Source organism: Gopherus flavomarginatus, chromosome 23, assembly GCF_025201925.1.
Source record: "Gopherus flavomarginatus isolate rGopFla2 chromosome 23, rGopFla2.mat.asm, whole genome shotgun sequence".
In the NCBI taxonomy this organism is placed as follows: domain Eukaryota; kingdom Metazoa; phylum Chordata; order Testudines; family Testudinidae; genus Gopherus; species Gopherus flavomarginatus.
In genome coordinates this window covers 6,068,772-6,090,540 of record NC_066639.1, presented here as the reverse complement: position 1 = coordinate 6,090,540, position 21,769 = coordinate 6,068,772, and the positions used below count along the sequence as shown (strand labels likewise).

At 46.6% G+C, this 21,769-nt stretch overlaps 2 protein-coding genes across 19 annotated transcripts in view; one reads left to right on the top strand and one right to left on the bottom strand.

Moving 5' to 3' along the window:
* LOC127039347 (gastrula zinc finger protein XlCGF57.1-like) overlaps window positions 1-21,769 on the top strand; it is a 284,061-nt gene that overhangs the window by 161,780 nt on the left and 100,512 nt on the right. For 6 of the 18 annotated variants that reach the window (XM_050932881.1, XM_050932889.1, XM_050932885.1 and 3 more), the window contains 2 exons: window positions 16,277-16,393; window positions 16,764-17,874. In XM_050932881.1, the coding sequence (XP_050788838.1) occupies window positions 16,277-16,393; window positions 16,764-17,874 (1,228 nt within the window). Of the gene's footprint in view, window positions 1-8,885; window positions 8,969-12,260; window positions 12,388-16,276; window positions 16,394-16,763; window positions 17,875-21,769 lie in introns of all 18 variants that reach the window. The other 12 variants (XM_050932882.1, XM_050932888.1, XM_050932886.1 and 9 more) reach the window with 7 other exon arrangements.
* LOC127039367 (zinc finger protein 383-like) overlaps window positions 1-21,769 on the bottom strand; it is a 124,680-nt gene that overhangs the window by 35,215 nt on the left and 67,696 nt on the right. The window lies entirely within an intron of this gene.

Sequence of the window (21,769 nt, the reverse complement as noted above, 5' to 3'; positions counted from 1 at the left end):
TTTGCATGTTGCATTTTGGAACTGTGATTGCACCATGTTGTGTTGCATAGTTTTATGGTGCGTTGTTTTGCCTCAGCTTGTTTGGTGTCTATGTTGTGTTGGTTTGAGTTGAGCTATTTTGCATTGTGTACTTTTGTCCTAAGGTGTGTTAGTTTGCATCGTGTTGCTTTCTTCTCCTTAGTATTGTGTCATTTTATGCTGTGCAATGTAGTTTTTTGTTTTGTTGTTGTTTTTTGAATGGCTTGACATCATGTTGTTGTGCAGTTTTTCTCTGTATGTTGTTTTATACATATATATCGCATAGCATCCTTGAAATGTAGGGCTAGATAGGACCTCAAGATGTCATCAAGTCCAGCTGTCTCTGCCGAGGCAGGGCCAAGTATATATTGATTATCTGTGACAGAGGTTTGTCCTACCTGTTCTTAAAAACTTGCAGGAAAAGAGACTCCACAGCTCCCCTTGTAAGACTATTCCAGAGCTGAAGTACCTCAGCTCTGGTGACACGCACACAGATTTTAGTAGTGAGCAGCTGTGGAGAGAGAGGAGACCCCAGTGAGTGGGCAGCTGGGTAAAGAGACTAAAGTTGGGAGGAGAAACATTGATGTGTGCAAGGTCTGTGACAGAGGTAAAACTAGATCCCAGTTCTAGTGCCACCGTCCTGCTGTTCTGGGCACTGAACGTCTCTGCCATACTGGTGTTTTAGGCACTGGTGCAAATCCTTAGTACAGACAGACTTTTCACTAGTGCACTCTGGCACTGGTGCACCATATCCCTGTTTGAAGGTTTAAAGTGGTGGGAGTGGAGGGCAGTGACCTCACAGAGGCCTGGGGCTGGCTGACCAGTGCAGCTGGTAAGGGAGGGGCAGCAGTGAGTGCTGGAGGTATGAGCCAGGAGCACAGCCCCACAGGACTGGACACTGACTTCTCCTGACTCATGACACACACACCCAGCTGTGAGCAGGGACCGCAGCTGAGCTGCCCTGCCAAGACAGCCTGTGCATCCGTGGACAAACCATCTCTTCCTGCAGCCTAATACAATGGGGTGTGGGGACCGTTCCAAGCTGCGGGTGATGTGGCTCTGGCGTTAACGGGGTATGTTCCTGGCTCTGTCCCTGACCTGCTTGGTGACCTTGGGGAAGTCACAGCCCCTCTCTGTTTTCCTCCTACCAATTGTCTCTTTGGATTGTGATCTCTTTGGCGCAAGGACTGTCCCTCTCTGTCTGTGCAGTGCCCAGCAGAATGGGGGTGCTGATCTCAGTCAGGTTCTCTGCCATGTGCTGCACGATGGGGCCCTGATCTCCATCAGTGTCTGTGCAACACAAAGCACAGTTTATAGACTCAGAGACATTAAGGGCAGAAGGTAGAGGTGTCTTTCAGATGAGGTCTCATCAGTGCCTTTTATAACAGGACTAAACCTTTCATGTGTCTGCTGGAAATACCTCACCTGATGTATCCTAGGACTGCATTAACCTATTTCATGACTGCATCACGTTGGCAGCTCATAATTATCCTTTGATCAACCAGTCTCCTCTGTCACTTCCAATTGACAAATCCCCAGCTTATTGCAAAATTATACACTTGGGGACTAACAACTAGAATTTGTGCACTATTCATTTTCATCCCATTTCTATTACTCCAGCTTTCAAGGACATGCAGATTTTTTTGTATAATTTTCCTGTCCTCCTCCATATTGGCAATCCCTCCCGGCTTTGTGTCCCACTCCCACTTCTTGTGCCAAGATCACTAATAAAAGTGTTGAGTAAGATTGGTCCCAAGACTGATCTGAGGAACTCCACTTGTAACTCCCTCCAGCCTGACAACTCACCGTTCAATATGATCCCCTTGTAGACTCCTCTTGAACCAATTCTTTATTGACCTTTCGGTTCTCATATTGATCCCCTTTTCTCCAATTTAACAAATAGTTTCCCATGTGGAACTGTATCAAAAACCTCACTCACGTCCAGATCAGATTTCTGTGGCACAGTCCACCTTTTGTAACACCATGTTTTATTGATTTATAGTGCTGAAGGCTGGGAGGAAGCGTTAGCAATAGGCTGAGAATGGCCATGTGGAGGTAGGGGAGGGGATGGCAGACAGTGGGGAGGTGTGAGGGGATGCGGCATTGGAGGTGTATCAAGGAATGTGTTTTGTAGGAGTTCATGTCTCTGCTTCCTGTGGCTGTGGTGCTTTCCATACCAAAGCAGCATGTCAGCAGAGCAGACGCACACGCCGTAGCTCTGCCTGGAACACGCAGTGTTCACTGCCAGATGGGCTGGGTGATTTTCCAGGGACCCAGCTTGATATGCCTGGCCGGGGTGGGTTCAGTTGGACTGGGATCTGGGGCTCTGATAATTTGTGATGTTCCTTTTTGCATAGTCAGTTCTTTCCATTTATTGTTTTACCCCCACCTATGCCCGATGCCGCTCTCTTCTTAACTTGCTTCAGTTATTTCACTTCCAGTTTTTAAATAGGATCTAAGAATTGCAACGCTGAATGAAAGATAAACAAACAGAACCATTTGAATGTTGACCCATAGCTGGTAGAACTGTACCTAGTGACGGTCGGCTGTAATGACCGGGTTCCCTATAGCATTTTCTGGCTGGGCGAATAAAGCAGTGTCAAAGAGCCAAATGCGCGCTTTTAGGGTGAGAGGGCTCGTCAGGTGTTTGCTCTCTAAGGAACATGTCACCGGCCAGGGCTTGCAGTCGTTCAGGAGAGGTGCGCTGGGTTGTATTTAGGAATCTCAAAATAAAAGGTTAAGACGGTTGGTTCGCAATATCCATTGAAATCTTGCAAACAATTATACAAAAGGACCCTACTGCTGTTAAAAGAACATGGTATTAATACTAATTCAAAACTGACATTAAAATTAGGAGAGAAACGCTTGAGAAAGGAACTAACACCTACGTACCATTTCTTAGTGCCTAAAATTTTGACACTCCCTCACACCATCTTTTTTTAAAAGCGATGCCCAGCACAGTCAAGTTAATGAATGAAAGCACACCCATTATTCACTGCTTTGTGTTGCATGAGCATCTGATTAAACACCTAATTAAAACTGTACCACTGTAAGTGGAAATGCATCAACCCAGCTTAGCTCCAAGGTGTTTAGATGGGAATGAAAAGTTTCTAAATTATATACATGGCAGAATGGTTAATGGGGAAAATGCTCTGAAATGCCTCTACCCAGTCCTGTTGACTTCTTCTCCTAAACCCTCCATGAGTTCTGGCCTCTTGGTCAACTTGGCTCCCAATCTCAAATCAGCTGTGCCGTCTCCCAGCCTAACCCATTTTTACTGATATTCTTCATCCTCCTCATCCAGGCAGGGGGTTGATGCAGCAGCCCCTAAGGTACCTGCATTAATCACAGTCTCTCAAACTGGGGCTATTTAGATTTCAAGGAATGATTTATCCGAGTTACTGACTCTGGGAGGGGGGAGAGAGGAGAGGCTGAGAGGGCGTTTGTTCTTAGGGCTATGTTCAACCCTGGTAGGCTCCATGTTACCTCATCCTCCACCCGCCTCCATGTGTCTCTGCTCATGTGTCAGTGTGTCACCTTCTGATCATAATGCCACTGACCTCAGGAGAGCACCCAGACAAGAGCTACATCACAAGAGGGTTATGGTACTGAGAGCAAAATACATCACTGGGACGGAGTAATTATCCTGAAACTTCCAGTCTAGGAAGTGAAAGAATTCAAGTATTTCATTACTTAAAATTATGTTTGAAATGATTACATTTTTATGAATAAATTGCTGCAAATGCTGATTTCACTGTACACAGACACACATGAAAAAATATTTGTATAAGTAATATACAGAAATGCTTCTGGAAAAAGTGGAGTTTGATATAAGAATATTTACACTGTATATTTTGCATGTGACATTGACAATTTCGCTTTGAAGAGTTATATGATTTGGCTTTTGGAATCTCAGCAGTTACTATAATTAAATAATTGTTGTCCGAGGACTCCCATAACTTCCCACAACTCTGAACATTGAAATTGTAAACATTGAAAAAAGGGCTTAAAAATAAATATCACTGTCTGTTGAAATTAAAAGAAAGAAATAGACAAAATGAATTTTGTCAAACCCACTTAACCGCAATTGCAATATGTTAGGGGATGGAAATTCACAACTAAGGGACCCAACATTAATTCTGACCCATTGTGATGCCAGGTAATCACCGTAGGGCTATGAATTAGGCATTTTAGTGTATAAAGTTCCAGGTTACAAATGGGTATGATCTAAAGACACATGAGATCTTTTCCTCAGGATATCACCATCACTGGGTTGTTTCTCTTATTGGTAATTCCCAGAAATGAACAGATTATTAACATTTTGTCAGTTATGAAGTGGCCATTTCAGATTTCTGGGGAGTGTCTGTTATTTTGCACTAGGGGCCAGGTCCTTGGAGAGATGGAACCTTGGTTTCATTTTAACTTCTCCATGCTCAGCAGCTTCTGGAATTTGGTTCAAAGTATTTACGTGTTTCCCTGCCCTGGTGTTAAAAGTGCTGCTGTAGAAAGTGGGAAAGGGCAGGAACTGACTGCAGGATCAGTAGCTGAGTCCCTTAGATATTTATAGCTCATCGGAAGGAGGACGGGGATTGGTGGGTGTCTGGGGATTTAATAATAAACACAGAAATATTATTGTTCTTAGTGAATTTTCATCTTCTAATTCCCATAACCCACTAATTATCCCTGGCTGCCCCCGGCCATCTGGGGAGGGAGAACTAGTAAATTCCTGTGGCCAGTGTGGAACCTAAGGCCCAAGGATCTTTCCGTGTCTGACTCAAAGTCACCCAGAGTGAAATTCACTTCACTGGATAAATCCCTAGTTGCTGAGCTCTGCAGAGGGGTGGGGAGGTGAATTCCATCCCCCATTCTTGAGCAAGGACCCCCCTCCAATTCTCACCCTGATCTCAGACACTACCCCAACCTTCCCCTGCAGTGATGGACCCACTTGATGCTGCCAGAGCCATCTGCCATGGGACCTAGAGAGGACAGAGGCGCAGCTCCAGAACTGCTCCCTCTGCCCATAGCCCCCAAGCTGTGCTAGAATTGCCCTGACTTTCCAATCTGCAGATCGGTCCAGCTGTACCCAGCCCGTGCACCCGCCACACAGAAACTGTCACAACAAACATGCCAGGATTGGGAAAGACCATCTGGGGCTGGCTGCAGTTTCCCTTTGCTGCTGTGAGGGGAATGGGGTGGTCCCTCATATAGGATCCAAACATACCCAGGGGCAGAAGGGAAATGTAGTTTCTTCCAGGGGTTGGAAATGTTTGATTTTGAGTCCTGAGCTCTGTCTTCCTGTTTGTCTCCTTCTGCCACTTTCAGATCTCTTGGACAGACAAGGTGGGTGAGGTAATTTTTTTAGAACTAATTAAAAATACCTATTTGCTATCCTGGGACCAACATGGGTACAACAACTTTCCCCTTTGTACCCCCTCCCCATCTCGTCTCCCCCTCAGCTGAAGCTGTCCCATGTGCTAGGAAAATAAGAGTTCAGTCCTGTAACTGGATTGGGTCTTGCCAGCACTAATGAGAGTGAAAGCCTGTGTGCATTAATGACAGCAGCAGGGACTCGACACATAGGGAGAAGAGATGGGAGTGAGCAGGTTATGTTTGTGGCAGGTGTGCGTCCTCATGTGGGAATTCTGCACCGCTGTGTATGCACAGAATTCACGTCCAGCACAGAATTTCTTTTTTTTGGCTTGAAGAAGATACATTCTGCCTGAGAAGTGCTACAGTTCTGCCTTTCACCCTCCAGAGGCCCCTGTGGCACCAGAACACCCAGCATTCATCTGGGTTCATCTTGGTGGTGATTTGTTGCCCCAAGCTATACCCCAAATGAGAAGAGAGTTAGTGGATGGAACTTGGGAGAGTCCCGAGACATGGCTGCCTCTGGAGGTGGGGACAGGGTGGTCATTCTCTACTCGCAAGAGGGTGTGGAAAGGGCACAGGAGGAGCAAGTGTCCCCTATGTAGACTGCCCAGCCCCAGATTATCCAGTCCCAGACGCTTCTTCCCCCACCATACCCCAAACCCCTTCACCCCTCCAACCATCAATTGCCAGTCTTCCCTCGCTGCTAGCGCTTCCTGACTGGCAGAGACCTTCTAAGCCAGTAGTGTGTCAGGGCTCAACCTTCTGGCTGAGTCCTCAAGGCACTTTCTTCCTCTCTCGGGGTGCCATGCCACAGGGGCCCCACAAATCTACATTGCTCAGGCTTTGGCTTCAGCCTCAGATAGGGGCTCAGGGCCCTGGACTTCAGCCCCATGCGCTGGGACTTAAGCTTTCTGCCCTGGGCCTCAGTGAGTCTAATGCTGGCCTTGCTTGGCGCCCGCCCTGAAACCTTCTAGTGGCCCCCAGGCGACCCAGGTCCCCTGGTTGAGAACCATTGCCTTAGCCCACGAATCACAGCAATGTTCAGGTTACTACCAGTCATAGAATCATAGAATTTCAGGGCTGGAAGGAACCTCAGGAGGTATCTAGTCCAACCCCCTGCTCAAAGCAGGACCAATCCTCAACTAAATCATCCCAGCCAGGGCTTTGTCACACCTGACCTTGTCCCAAAGGACCAGTCACTTACTGAGGTCAGTTGAATCTTAGATCTCACAACAAAGACAATACTTGTAGCCAGTCCTGTAATAACCTGTATTAAGACTTATTTAAAAGGAAACAAGAGTTGTTTACAAAGTTAAAGCATGTAATCCTATAGATGGAGACAAGTTACAGTCTTAAATTTCAAAAGGTAATAGAAGCCTCTATAATAAGCAAGCCCTATATCTTCCTTAGGACTAACCCAGGCTAATCAGCTGGGGATCTCTTGCTTATGCCTAGAAACTTTGCCCCCCAGAGTCCAAGCAGCATACAGATAAATCAGTTCCTTCTGTTTGGGGTTTTTTATCCCCTTCCTGCCAGTGTGCTCTGAGCTGCAAACTCAGCTAATGGGAAGTCAAGAGCGCAACAACAGTCTTTTGTCGTCTTTAACATCCCATAATAGTCTATCTGGTGTTGATGAACCTTTCCTGTCAGGCAGGATGTAATGCATTCGGTTGCCAGTCAGCACTTCACCTAGATAAAGTCTCTTTCCTGTCTGGTGATTTACAGAGCCACAGAGGCTCACAATGCAACTAGTCAGATATTAACCCAGGCAGCAACTCACAAGCATTCAATAAAGTGTAAACGCATTCTTATAATCCTAATCCCTAATACACAAGTGAGTCAGACTGATTCCAGCTATGTTTTTGTCCCTGTTCAATGAAGACATTGGGGCTTTTGCAAGAGCTAACACCTCATCTACCAGTGTCACAGGCAGGATGGGCAGGGATAGTATCTCTAGCCTCTGTTTGCCAGAAGCTGGGAATGGGTGACGAGGTGGATCATTTGATGATTACCTGTTCTGTTCATTCCCTCTGAAGCACTTGGCATTGGCGATTGAGCTAGATGGACCATTGCTCTGATGCAGTGGGCAGCTCTGAACGTTCTTACGTTCACTGTCTCTGTCAGGAGTATCTACTCATTTGGACTCACTGTGGAGCCACAGAAAGAAACAAGATGTTCTGAGGCAAGAAGGCCCAGTCTCAGAGCCCCAGGGGTCATGCTTCCCAAAAGCTAAAACTAGGCCCAGCCCAAGAAAGGGGCACTTGCAGGAGAGACTGTATAAAGGCTGGAGCATCAAACAGCTTTGTAAACCTGAGAGAGCTGCCTTGGGAACAGTGACAGGGAGAATTCCCCAGAGTGACTCCTTTGATTCTGCTCTTCTCTGGCCTTTGGTTCATAGAATTATAGAACTGGAAGGGGACCTCGAGAGGTCATCTAGGCCAGTCCCCTGCACTCAAGGCAGGACTCAATATTATCTAGACAATCCCTGACAGGTATTTGTCCTGTCTGCTCTTAAATATCCCCAGTGATGGAGATTCCACAACCTCCCTAGACAATTTATTCCAGTGCTTAACCACTCTGACATTCAGGAAGTTTTTTTCCTAGTCTCTATCCTAAACCACCCTTGCTGTAATTTAAGTCCGTTGCTTCTTGTCTTATCCTCACCGATTCAGAAGAACAATTTTTCTCTGGCATCCTTGTAACAAACTTTTATGTACTTGAAATCTGTGATCGTGTCCCCTCTGAGTCTTCTGCAGACTCAACAAACCCAGTTTTTTCAATCTTCCCTCATTGGCCATGTTTTCTAAACCTTTATTCATTTTTATTACTCTTCTCTGAACTTTCTCCATTTTGTCCACATCTTTCCTGAAATGTGGTCCCCAGAACTGGACACACTACTCCAGTTGAGACCTAATCAGTGCAGAGTAGAGCGGCAGAATTACTTCTCGTGTCTTGTTTACAATACTTCTGCTAATACATCCCAAAATGATACTTACTGTTGCAAAAAAAGTGTAACTCTGTTGACTCATATTCTGCTTCTAATCCACTATTATCCCCAGATCCGTTTCCACAGCACTCCTTCCTTGGCAGTTATTTCCCATTTTGTATGATTGTTCCTTCCTAAGCGCTGTACTTGCATTTGTCGTTATTGAATTTCATCCTATTTACTTCAGACCATTTCTCTAGTTTGTCGAGATGATTTTGAATTTCAGTTCTATCCTCCAAAGTCCTTGCAACCCCTCCCAGCTTGGTATCGCCTGCAAATTTCATAAGTGTAACAGAGAGACTCTGCTGCTGGGTGTTTTTCACCATGTGTCAGAGGGTTACGCCCTGGTAGGAGGGGGCTAGATCTGTACTGGAATAAGGTCACTCTGTGCTTCCCAGTGTGGCAGAACCTAGAATGTCCATTAGCAGGGGAAATCCTGGGGGGAATCAACATGTGGAAAGGAGAGAAACCCTCTCTGAATTCTCTCACATTGCCCTTCTCACCCTGGCAGGCTGCAGAATAACGTCCACGTTTTGCTCCAGATCATCCCATCCTCCCAGGGGGAAGGCAATGGCTGCAATGGAGCTGGCTCAGGTAAGGGATTCTCAGGGAGCTGGTGGTGGGTTCTGCTTGGAGGGAGAGAAGCGGTAAATGTATAGGAGGGTGGGAGCCAGTGATGAGCTGCCAAAATATTAACAACAGGTTCCTTCCTCCTCACTTCATGAGGGGCTCATGCCCCCCCTGGGGTCGTGCCCCAATCCAACCCCCCCTGTTTCTTGACACCCCCCCCAGGGACCCCTGATCCATCCCCCCCTTCCCTGTCCCTGACTGCTCCCTGCCACCCCATCAAACCCCTCCTCTCATTCTTGATGCCCCCTCGGAACCTCTGCCCCATCCAACCATCCCTTCTCTTTGTCCCTGACTACCCCCCACCACCTCATCCAAACCCTGCTCCTTCCTGACTGCCCCCTGGGACCCTTGCCCCCATTCAATTCCCTTGTTCCCTGCCCTCTGACCGCCCCGACCCCTATCCACCCCCCACAACCCACCAAACACCCCCTCCCTGCTCCCTGCCCCCTGACCACACTGCCTGGGGCCAGGACTGGGACAGCTCGGTCTGGACCGCGACGGGCGCCGCAGGACCCAACTCCCTGAGCCAGGCTGGAGCTGCTCGGCTGGGACCGGTGCTGCGGGGCCTGAGCTGGGCCGGATCGGAGCCGCTCGTCCGGGACCAGCCCCAAGCCAGAGGTGCTTAGACGGGACCTGGCTGGGGCGCTTGACCATGGCCAAGTGGAGCCACTCAGGTGGAGCCGGACTGAGCCACGCGTGCCGTCGCCATCACCCCCCCCCCCGGACCAGGTTACCTGCCTGCTGCTTGTTTCAGTCTTCCCTTGAACATTTGGTTCGCAGGAAGCAGGGGATGGGGAGGAGAAGGAGGATGGAGCTTTCAGAGGAGAGGGGGAGGTGAGCTGGGGCCGGGGGCCGGGTGGACAACTGCCCGAGCCTTTGTTAAATTTAAAAGCTTTTTTAGAACCAGTAGTCCTGGGACAACCTGTTCTAAAAAGGCTTCTAAATTTAACAACCTGTTCATGCGAACCGGCTGGAGCTCACCACTGGTGGGATCTGCTAGACGTGGTGGGAGGCAGGAAATATCTTTAGTGGAGAAAGGGAAGGGGACAGGATGTGACAAAACTGCTGAGACTTGTGTACTTTAGGCTGTGATGGATTGTCACCCCGGGGTGCAGTCTGGGGGGCTTCTGGGAACCGCTGTGCCCTCTAACCCTCAAGCTGGGCTGGCCCTTCTCACACTGCTTTGCTGGAGATTCAGCCTGCCTCTCCAGGGCCTGTTATCACCCAACACGACAGCAGGTGGCTCCATGCAGCCAACTAAGCTACCTGAGTGCATTACCTAAGCCACTCAAGGAGAGAGAGAAGACAACAGCCAATTTCCCAGCGATAAGTGTTAGCAAACAGATCAAAGCAGATTACCTAGCAAATAACCGAAAACTCAAACCAAACCTAACATACTATTTGGATAGAATTTCAGTTAGCAATTTCTCGCCCTGACTGATGATACAAGCAGTCCACCAAGTTTCCATACACAAGCTAGAAATCCCTTTACCCTGGAACCAGCACTTTCCCCAGTTCGGTCTTTGTTCCTCAGGTGTTTCCAGGAGTTCTCTTGTGCGTGGAATGAGGCCAAGAGCTGATGTCACACTCCACCTTATGTAGCTTTTCCATATGGCAGGAACTCTTTGTTCAAACCTCAGTTCCCAGTCCAGTTTGTGGAAAAATACAGGTAGCAAAATGAAGTTCATTGTCATGTGATCTGGTCACATGCCCTGCTGAGTCACAGTAGCCATGACTCCTAGGCTGGCTGAACCGTTCACAGGAGGGCTAAGCTCTTCCACAGTCCATTGTCTTTGTTGATGAGCCATGAACACTGTCTGGCTTCTTCATTGTTATACTTGAAAGGCTCGTTGTGGCTGTTAACCCAGAGTAAGCACATTTGAAAGATAGATACAGAGTCAGTATCCATAACACAGGTAAGGTAATCATATTCAGCAAATCATAACTTTTCCAGTGACACTACACATGAGACACTTTGTACAAAATGAGTCATGTCCTAATCATATTATAATCCTGCCACTATGTTGAATATGGGCTGTAGTGTCAGATAGGTTCTAATTTCAAGGCATAGGCTTTGGGAATGAAACTTCCCCTCTTTGTGGAACAGGAAATAACCCTTCAGCCAGGGCTGGGACAACTTCCCAGACTCCCAGTGCTGAAACCTGAACCTCCTGACACTTCATTAGTTACCCCCATCCCTAGTCTTTGTGGTAACTGCAAACTTTATCGGTGATGATTTTATATTCTCTTCCAGGTCATTGATAAGAATGCTAAATAGCACAGGGCCAACATCCAATCCTTGCGGGAACCTGCTAGAAAGAAATCCACTCGACCATGGTTCCCTATTTAAAATCCCAGTTTTTAATTTATTTAATGTATGCCCTGTGTATTTTGTATCTTTCTAGTCAAAATATTGTGCTGAACCAACTCATGTGCCTACATATATTACATCAGGACTATTAACTGCAAGTAAACTTTTGATCTTATCCAATAAGGATATCCAGTTAGTTTGATAGGTTCTATTGTGTCTAAACCTTTTTAATGGGTACTAATTATATTACCCTCCTTTCTTTCTTAGTAAAATCCAGTATTGGCTGCTCCATTCTCTTGCCCAGTATCGATTTCAGACTGACACACTTGTAATTAGCTGCGTCATCTCTTTTATACTTTTTAAATATTGGCACTGCATTAGCTTTATTCCAGTCTTCTGGAATTTCCCAAGTGTTCCAAGTCCTAATTAAAATCAGCATTAACAGTCCACCATGCTCCCCCAGCACGTCTTTCAAAACTCTAGTTATCTGGACCATTGTTAGGATTAATTTTGTCCTTTTAAAAACTTCTTTCTTATTTTCATTGGTTGATCATTGATTTCTGATAGCTTCCCTTGCGAACTTTCTACAATTCTGACCTTCGAACTTCTATTCTTTACTATTGAGTTCCCCTTTCTTCCATATATTTTATTTGGAGAGTGTTGGGGTTCCTACCAGGGAGCTACCAGCAGGCTCCAGAGACAGCCCCATCTCCTATATTAAGCTCTGGCTAGTAGCTATGTGATAAATGTGATGACCCTGCTTCCGTCTGTCAGCTGGGAGACACAAAGGTTCTCTCTTCCTCCTGGCTGGTCTAGGCAAGGGTGGGTGGGACTCTGTTAACATGTGCCTCCTGGAGCTTCCATTTCCCTGGTGCTGCTGTTCTGTGAATAGTTGGGTTGTGAGTGGGGCAGCAGGTCCTGAGTGTTGGACTCTTTCTTTTTCAGGGGCCGGTGACTTTCGAGGATGTGGCTGTGTATTTCACTAGGGAGGAATGGGCTCTTCTGGACCCTGTTCAGAGAGCCCTCTACAGGGATGTCATGCAGGAGAACTATGAGACGGTGACCTCATTGGGTAAGAAGTCCTGTCCTCTGGGTTATTAGAAGCTGTGGGGTCTATAAAGAACCTGAGCAGTAATAACTTTATACCTTTATTCATCATTCAAGTTTTGACAAGTTTCTTTGTCCCCCTTTTTTTCCTTATCTCCCATACACTAGCAGGCAGCAGGGAGGGAGGAAGTAATAAGGGATGAGGAGGGAACACAAGAAGCTCCCAAGGCGCCGGGAGGTGGTGCCGGCTGCGATAATGGGAAGAAGCGGAGGGGAGTGTGGAGGAAGGGCACCCATCATTGGGAGGGAGGAGAGGTCTGGGGACTGGAACTGTGGGGGATCCCAGACCTTTAACCCTGAATCCCTACCCAAACCTCAGGTAAATCCTAGGCTTCAGCATAACCACTCTCGCAAAGCCTCAACTTAATATAAGGCCCTGAACTGTAGCAAGCTTAGGCTACGTTTACTAAATCGTATCACTAAATCGACCACGGCTAGATCGATCTCAGAGCGTCGATCCCGGCTGTAGTGTCGAGCTGCCCTTAATAACCCATTTCTTTATGCTCACCTCTTTGCCTCCACGCATGTACCAAAATAATAAGTAATACTCTGATCATGGCATCTTACCACTAGCAAGTATAAAATTGCCCACAAGACGTGAGACTAGCTCATAGATCGTAAAATCAGGTCGGAGTCAAGAAGAGTGAGAGTTTGGAGGGAGTCTTGTCCCCCCTCTTCCCATCTGCAGCAGCCACAAGCTGTCTTCCCTCCAGGCTCCTTGGATCTTTGAACCTGTCCCTCCTGAGGTTACGTAGCCCAGTTCTTGTTTCTTATATTCTCCTTTTTCAGAAGAATTAGAGGCTGTTGCTCCTGAATGTTAGCGTTTAATTCCCCAGCCCTCTCCTCCCACTGGGGGAGTTTAATTCTCCCTCCCATTTCACCTGAGTCACTAGATTTCCTAATTCCCCAAAATGTGCTTTTGCAATGTCACAGTTCAGGGGTAGCTAAGCCTTTGACCTGCCTCCATGGTCTGCTCAAGGAATGGCCCCTCAGGTATCAGGCCCCTAGCCAGCCCCTCTCTATGGATAGGAACCCACATGCCTCTCCTTTTTGACCAGTGTGTGAGGATTGCAGCTTGTCCTCCACTGTGTTTGCCGGATTAACGTCCAGTTCCTGTGCTTTGCTTTCTCTCCAGGGGCTGTGAGCAGTGTGTGTGAGATAGAGGTGGGACTTTTGGTGATACTTGTATGATGCCAATACACACCTCAGTTTCCTGCTGTGATTGGTATTGCCATGATTATAAAGAGCAGGAGACGTGAGGTGTTTTGTCACATAGCTGTCATGGGGTGATATGAATGGGTCATTTAGGACTCACTGGGAGTAACCTACATCAATCTAATACCCAACAGAGACAAGAGAATGACTGTCACCCAGGGCTCCCCAGATGATTCAGGGGGCCTGGGGTCTTTGGTGGTGTTTCCCCCTTATCTGCTCTGACACCGCAGAGCATTTTCCTCATGTCCCCCTTACCAGCTGGAAGGAGGTTACTAGTGGAATTCCTCAAGGATCGGTTTTTGGACCAATCTTATTTAACCTTTTTAGTACTGACCTTGGCACAAAAAGTGGGAATGTACTAATAAAGCTTGTGGATGACGCGAAGCTGGGGGGTATTGCTAACACGGAGAAGGACCAGGATAACATACAGGAAGATCTGGACGACCTTGTAAACTGGAGTAATAGTAATAGGATGAAATTTAATAGTAAAAAAGTGCAAGGTCATGCACTTAGGGATTAATAATAAGAAGGTAAGATTTACATTGGGAACGCATCAGTTGGAAGCAAGAGAGGAGGAGAAGGACCTTGGGGTATTGGTAGATCACAGGATGACTATGAGCCGCTAATGTGATATGGCCGTTAAAAAGCTAATGCGGCTTTAGGATGCATCAGGTCAGGTCTTTCCAGCAAAGATAAGAAGGTGTTAGTACCGTTATATAAGGCACTGATGAGACCCCACCTGGAATACTGTGTGCAGTTCTACTCTCCCATGTTTAAGAAGGATGAATTCAAACTGGAACAGGTTCAGAGACGGGCTACTAGGAATGATCCGAGGAATGGAAAACCTGTCATATGAAAGGAGACTCAAAGAGCTTGGCTTGTTTAGTCTAGCCAAAAGAAGGCTGAGGGGGGATATGCTTGCTCTTTATAAATATATCAGAGGGATTAATATTAGGGAGGGAGAGGAATTATTTAAGCTTAGTACCAATGTAGACACAAGAACAAATGGGTATAAACTGGACACTAGGAAGTTTAGACTTGAAATTAGACGAAGGTTTCTAACCATTAGAGGAGTGAAGTTCTGGAACAGCCTTCCAAGGGGAGTAGTGGGGGCAAAAGACATATCTGGCTTTAAGATTAAGCTTGATAAGTTTATGGAAGGGATGGTATGATGGGATAGCCTAATTTTGGCAATCGATCTTTGATTATCAGCAGATAAGTATGCCCAGTGGTCGATGATGGGATGTTGGATGGGATTGGATCTGAGTTACTGCAGAGAATTCTTTCCTGAGTGCTGGCTGATGAGTCTTGCCCACATGCTCAGGGTTTAGCTGATCGCCATATTTGGGGTCGGGAAGGAATTTTCCTCTGGGGCAGATTGGTAGAGGCCCTGGAGGTTTTTCGCCTTCCTCTGCAGCGTGAGGCATGGGTCACTTGCTGGTGGATTCTCTGCAGCTTGAGGTCTTCAAACCACAATTTGAAGACTTCAATAACTCAGGCATAGGTTAGGGGTTTGTTATAGAAGTGGATGGATAGGGTTCTGTGGCCTGCTTTGTGCAGGGGGTTGGACTAGATGATCACATTGGTCCCTTCTGACCCTAGAATCTATGAATCTATGAGCTCTGATGCTGCAGAGCATTTGCCCTGTTTCCACGTTCCTGTTCCCCCTCCTGTTTGACTCAGTTTATATAGTAATATTCTCAGCTATACCTTTGCTTAACCAATCATTGTACTGAAATTTAATTAACCAGTCCTAACACATTGAAACATAATTCTCTAACCAACTGTATCCCACTACCTAATTAACTTACACCTAGCAAAATTAATTATACAGCAGACAAAAACAATTAGAGAACCAGACTGATTAACATTGTAAAGCGGTGGCCATAAAGATAAAAGAATACAAAAATGAGAGTTTCACAACCACAAGCATTGAGTAGTGATTTCTTGCCAAACCAGGCTGCTATCAAACTAAGTTTTCTTTAACCATCTTAAGATCTGTTTCTTTATCTGGTAGTGCTGGGCACTGTCAGGACAGGATCATCTTCCTAACAGCCCAATAGCACCTTATTTCAGTGTGACTGGTTTGGGATGTGAGGATGTGACCCTTTGCTTCCCAGCTTATGGCTGCCCCTGCTGCTTAGCAAAGGCCTTAGCCTAAGGACAAGGCCTCAGACTGTCACGGTAAGAGAAGGCCCTTACAAATACAGACAGTGATTTTGATTCTTTGTTTTCATACTCCTGTAAGTAGCTAAGTGATAAAAATACCCCTAAGTTCTTATACTATAGGCTTTACAGGCAGGCCTGAATATCTCTATTCTAACAGTGGGTTCTGTCTCTTATCCCATTCTGTGCCTGTCTTGTGTATTTAGATTGTAAATTCTTCAGGGCATGGGCCATCTACTATTCTGTGTTTGTACTTGTCCTAGCACAATGGGGACCCACTGTTAGTTGCTCCTTAGCACTAATGTAATGAATATGATTTATAATCATAATAACTCTCCTGCCTCTTTGAGCCAAGGAAGCTAGCCTTGGAATGTTACTGCTTAACAATGAGCTGGGGGTTAAAACCATGGACTATTCTTTGTGACAAGTATCCCACAAATTCTACTGACCTCCCTGGTTTTCTTTGCCTGCAGTAGGGTTTCCAGTTTCCAAACCTGATATGATCTCCCAGGTGGAACGAGGGGAAGAGCCGTGGGTCCCAGACCTCCAGGGCTCTGAGAAAGAAGTGCTTCCAAGAGCTGCTTGCACAGGTGAGGACTTGGTTAAACCAACTCAACAACTGTGTGGGAATGCAGGAAACATTTGGGATGCCCTACAAAGACCCTGTGAGCTCTCCCAGTTCAGGATTGTTCCCTGCAGATGTGGAATCATTATGGCAGATGTCACTCATGGCTTCCCTCCTATTCTGACTGACAGCTGGCAGCAGGTCGCTCCGCGATCTCACTTTCCTCTGAGTGTTCTCGTGAGATGCAGACCAAAACTGATCCCTTCCTCTCTCCTCTGGGGAAGGTTTTGGGGAAAATCAGCTCCTGATAGGTTTGACCTCTCCCACACACATTTTGGATTGTTCATCCCTTTTTTCCATTCCTCTCTCTGAGATTTTCTTTCTTTCCGGTGCAGGTAGTGACCTGTGTCTGGATTCTCTCTGTCTCCCATCAGGTGATGGGATGGTGAGTGAGAATGAGGAGGAGAAACCCCATCAGGAAGATGCTGAGCGAAGAGAAGCACATGGAATGTTATCAGGAAGATCCAAAGAGAATGTTTCCAGGAGTTGTGCACTCCCAGAAAAAACAGAAGCCTGTGAGACTCAGGGGAGGCCAGAGGGAAACTTGAGTAGCCTCTCAGACCTTATAAGAAGCGGCAGAATCAACTTGGAAGAGACACGCTACAGGTGCCATGAGTGTGGGAAAAGCTTCAATTGGAGCTCTACCCTTGTCAGACATCGCAGAATCCACACAGGAGAGACGCCTTATACGTGCACTGAGTGTGGGAAAAGCTTCAGTCAGAGCTCAAACCTTATCATACATCAGATAATCCACACGGGAGAGAAGCCTTACACGTGCACTGAGTGTGGGAAAAGCTTTAACTGGAGCTCTACCCTGAATGCACATCGTAGAATCCACACAGGAGAGACGCCCTACACATGCTCTGAGTGTGGGAAAAACTTCGGTTGGAGCTCACATCTTATCACACATCAGAGAATCCACACAGGAGAGAAGCCCTACACATGCTCAGAGTGTGGGAAAAGCTTTAGTCAGAGCTCAGACCTTATCACACATCTGAGAATCCACACAGGAGAGAAGCCCTACACATGCTCAAAGTGCGGGCAAAGCTTCAGTCGGAGCTCAGACCTTATCACACATCAGAGAATCCACACGGGAGAGAAGCCCTACACATGCTCAGAGTGTGGGAAAAGCTTCAGTCGGAGCGCACACCTTATCGGACATCAGAGAATCCACACAGGAGAGACGCCTTACACGTGCACTGAGTGTGGAAAAAAATTTAGTTGGCGCTCAGACCTTATCAAACATCAGAGAATCCACACAGGAGAGAAGCCTTACACGTGCACTGAGTGTGGAAAAAGCTTCAGTCAGCGCTCAGACCTTATCACACATCTGAGAATCCACACGGGAGAGAAGCCCTACACATGCTCAAAGTGCGGGAAAAGCTTCAGTCGGAGCTCACATCTTATCACACATCAGAGAATCCACACAGGAGAGACGCCTTACACGTGCACTGAGTGTGGAAAAAGCTTTAGTCAGAGCTCAGACCTTATCACACATCTGAGAATCCACACGGGAGAGAAGCCCTACACATGCTCAAAGTGCGGGAAAAGCTTCAGTCGGAGCTCACATCTTATCACACATCAGAGAATCCACACAAGGGAGATGCCCTACACATGCTCTGAGTGCGGGCAAAGCTTCAATCAGCGCTCAAGGCTCATTAGACATCAGAAAATGCACAGAAGAGAGAATTGTAATAAATCCCTTGCCTAGTGTAGGCAAAAACGAATTTTTTTTTAAAAAATCACATTAGCTAATTCCCACATAGTGATTTTTGCATCGTCTTCACCGTGGTGTCTCAGCTCCACCAGATAAGATGCCGCCTTCTGCCTTTTGCAGCTCAGCCTTCTTTGGGGTCAGTCCTATGATCTTTTCTATCAACTCCTTTCCTTTTGAGTCAGAGGAGTGTGTATCCCTCCAGCTAGGAATGTTCCTGAGTTCCAAGTTGGGGAGAGAGGTTTGATCCCAACAAGCTACACTGAGGCAAAAACTACCTGTGCCTTCCATCCACTAGGAATGTACATGGCGTTAGCTGCTCAAGTTAGTGATCTTGGTGTAAAAAGTTGTAGTGCAGATGCAGCCCAGGTGCAGTGGTTGGCATTAGCTTTCCCCTTGACCTGACCTAAACTCCATCACTTTTCCTAGTCTAAACTAACCCTGAGCATCATGGTTATCCTGTTCCCCCATTTCAAAGCAATTCTTAGTCATCGAGTTCTCCCTTGGGGAACAAATTGTTTCATTCCCAGTTGTTCTGATGTTGCTTCAGGTTGTGCTGGAGAGCAGATATTTTCATTATTATTTTCCGCACTTAAAATGTATTGAACTATAACAAAGAGCAGGAAGAGGGCAGGGATAGGGAAAAAAGTCATTTCCTCCTCTGTAACAACAGACATAGTTAGGGTAAGTCAGAGGGAGTCCCTTATTCCCCATCACTGTCCTCCTTCAATCCGTGGTAGAACCTCAGAATCCTTTTCCTTTCCCCAGTTGTGGGATGGGAGACTTCCAAAAGTGCTCCCTGTGCTATAGCACGTGGCTAAGCTCAGAGAATAAACCCCAAATCTCCCCTGAGCTTTGCTTTTTGAATTCTGTATTTCCGATTGCTTCAAGCCTGGGCATTGTGATTATTAACCAGTTTCTCTAGCATTGTTCCTACCACTGTTTCTGTAACATTGTTTTTTATGGGACAGGGTTGTTATTCCTTTGACTAACCCCAACCTGGAAGGCCAGGGTGTCTGTTTTCTCTGGCCCCTCCCCACAGACAAATCTGACAGGGTTGAACCTGCCTGGAGCAAACAAAAAGCCCCACCGGTCACACACACGAAGCAGATAGACATACACAAGACACAGAAGAAACTGAATAATTTGAGCTATCAACATTTCCACTTTCCCACAGCATGTTAGTTCTGAAGCTTGTTTTAATTTCTTTTTTTTCTTAGAACCATAACTGGGGAAAGAGAACACTGGAGTGAGTGGAATTACAGCAGGAAAGGTTAAGTCTCATGATTCGTCACTAACCAAAGGCTTTGTAAACAGAGCGATAATGTTACTGAATGGTCTGGCTAACCCTGCAGTTAGAAACAATCAGCTCTATGGGTGGTAAATTGACAGGCTTTGCTGCTGATCATGAAATAGCAGGTGTTGAAAGGTAATATACTTCTATTTCAATGCCTCTGGAAGTACAGAAAACAGTGATCTGTGTTAATGACAAGTTGCCATTTCTCAGTGCCACAATTTCTATTGTGTGTGTACAGGAAGGTTTGAATGTGTAGCAGGTAGTTTGATAAAGCTTAGCTATTTTATGTATGTAACAGACTCCTGGCCACCTCCAGCAGAGGTTTCAGTCACGTACTATGGCAACTTACTGAATGTCACGCAAATTAGTCCATTCCTCCCCATAGTCAGTCTCTGATGGGAATGTTAGAATGAGGCAGAGAACTGGGAAAGTATCGCAGTAGGAATACATTAAAAAGTGGGATTAATCAGAGCTGGGATGCAGACAGAGCCTGTTCTACAGCTGGTGAAGTGCTAGGGGGACACTCCCACTAGTGCAGGCTCTGAAATAATGGCAGAAGCAGATCGAAGAGAATAAACTCATGTGGGAGCTACGGGCAGCTGCCCTGTCAGTGCATCACTCACCTGGCAGGTGTTACACAAAACACAGCACTTCCCCTCTGGAAGAGAAACACGTCTCCCCGCTGCCACCACTTCATTATACTGTGCATGAGGCTGTTTGTCCTGCTGGACTTGGATCTCTTTGAGTGGTCCATGGTGAATCATAAAAGAGCAGGTCTCATCCCAATGGAAATCTCTTCACTTCTTTCTTAGTGTTACCTTCTTAGCCCTGGCTTTGGAGATGACATTAGCCTTATCCTGTCTTGATTTTAGGTAGGATTTTGATCACCTTCTGGGGCTTGGCAGCTTACAACTTTTGAGGGCTTTTCTCTGCCTTTGGTCCCCGCTGCAGTCAGTACATGCTAGACATGTTCATGGTGACTTTCCTGAGGATCTTGACAGCTTTAGCCAGCTTCTTGGGGGCTATTTTCCTGCTCACAGCCACTGTCATCTTCTCATGCCTTGTTCTGGAGGCCCAGCTGCTGGTTGAATGGGAAGGAGCCAAAGTGCTGGTGACTTTATCCTGCACCAAGTTGCCTTTGCTTGTCAGACTCCTGAACCCCAACTGGATGTGGCTCTTGTTCTTCTGCACAGCACAGCCATGGAGAAGAGGGATCTGCAAATGTACATTCATATGATCCCTTTGTTTAATGGATGAAAACATAAATTCTACACTTAGAGGATTGGAACGGATTTCAGCTGATGGTCAGGTTTGCTAGGTTTTTATACATTTGAACAGTGAAATGTTGAGTGTTTACATTCATTTCAAGCATCCCCATATAGTGGAGCTCCTGAACATAATGGAGAATGGAAATGAAAATGTTTTCCCTTTTTTCAAAAATAAAAATAAAAAAATAAGAGGCTTATTAGAGGGCACTTGGATTTGAAGCAAGGACCACTTGATCTTCAGTCAAACACTCTACCACTGACCTGTACCCCCATGAGAGCAGATACTTTCCCCATTGTAGCTGAAGCACATCAGTGATTCCAATAGCAGGGGCAGGTTCTCTCTGGGGCACAGAGATATTTCGGGGAGTTGGTGGCTCCTTTCTTTCCTCACTCTGGAGTAAACTCAGTTTTTTATTCCATGGTACATGTTTATGGAATAACAACAGCAGCTTGAAGAAAGAGGAGAGTAACTATCTCATTCTCAGAGCTGCTGAAGGTGGCCACGTCCCCTCTGTCTGACCATTGCCATTGCAGGAGAGAAGGTTTCAATGGAATTGAATGCCCTGGGTCAAACTAGAGACACAGAAAGGTAATGAACAGCAAAGGAAATTGTGTCGGTATGTGAAACTGAGGAGGGACGTGAAATGCTCACAGGGTGGCGCAATACCCTAATCCAGGCCTGCACAACTCGTAAAGTGGCAAGGGCCACATTACTCTAAAGTAAACAGCTGAGGGCCAAAACCCCCTTTGCCTGTGATGAGTGGCTCATACTGCAGTCTGCCCCAGTGAATGAGGGCTAGATGGAGACTGGGTAATAGCTAAGACTGAGGTGAAGTGGGGATAGTGGGTGGAGGTTCCCCTGGGATGGGGAGAGCCATAACTTTAGGGGTACTGCCAGGGGCTACTGTCAGGTTAAAAGGGGCACCGGAGTCCTGGGAGTGACGGAGCCAGCTGCAGTAAGGCAGATCACCGGCCTGCGGTGGGCGCTCTGACATCTGGAGAGCTAATTCCCAAGATGATCAGCAGGAGGTGCCACCAGGTGAGTCTGCCCCTGCTTACATT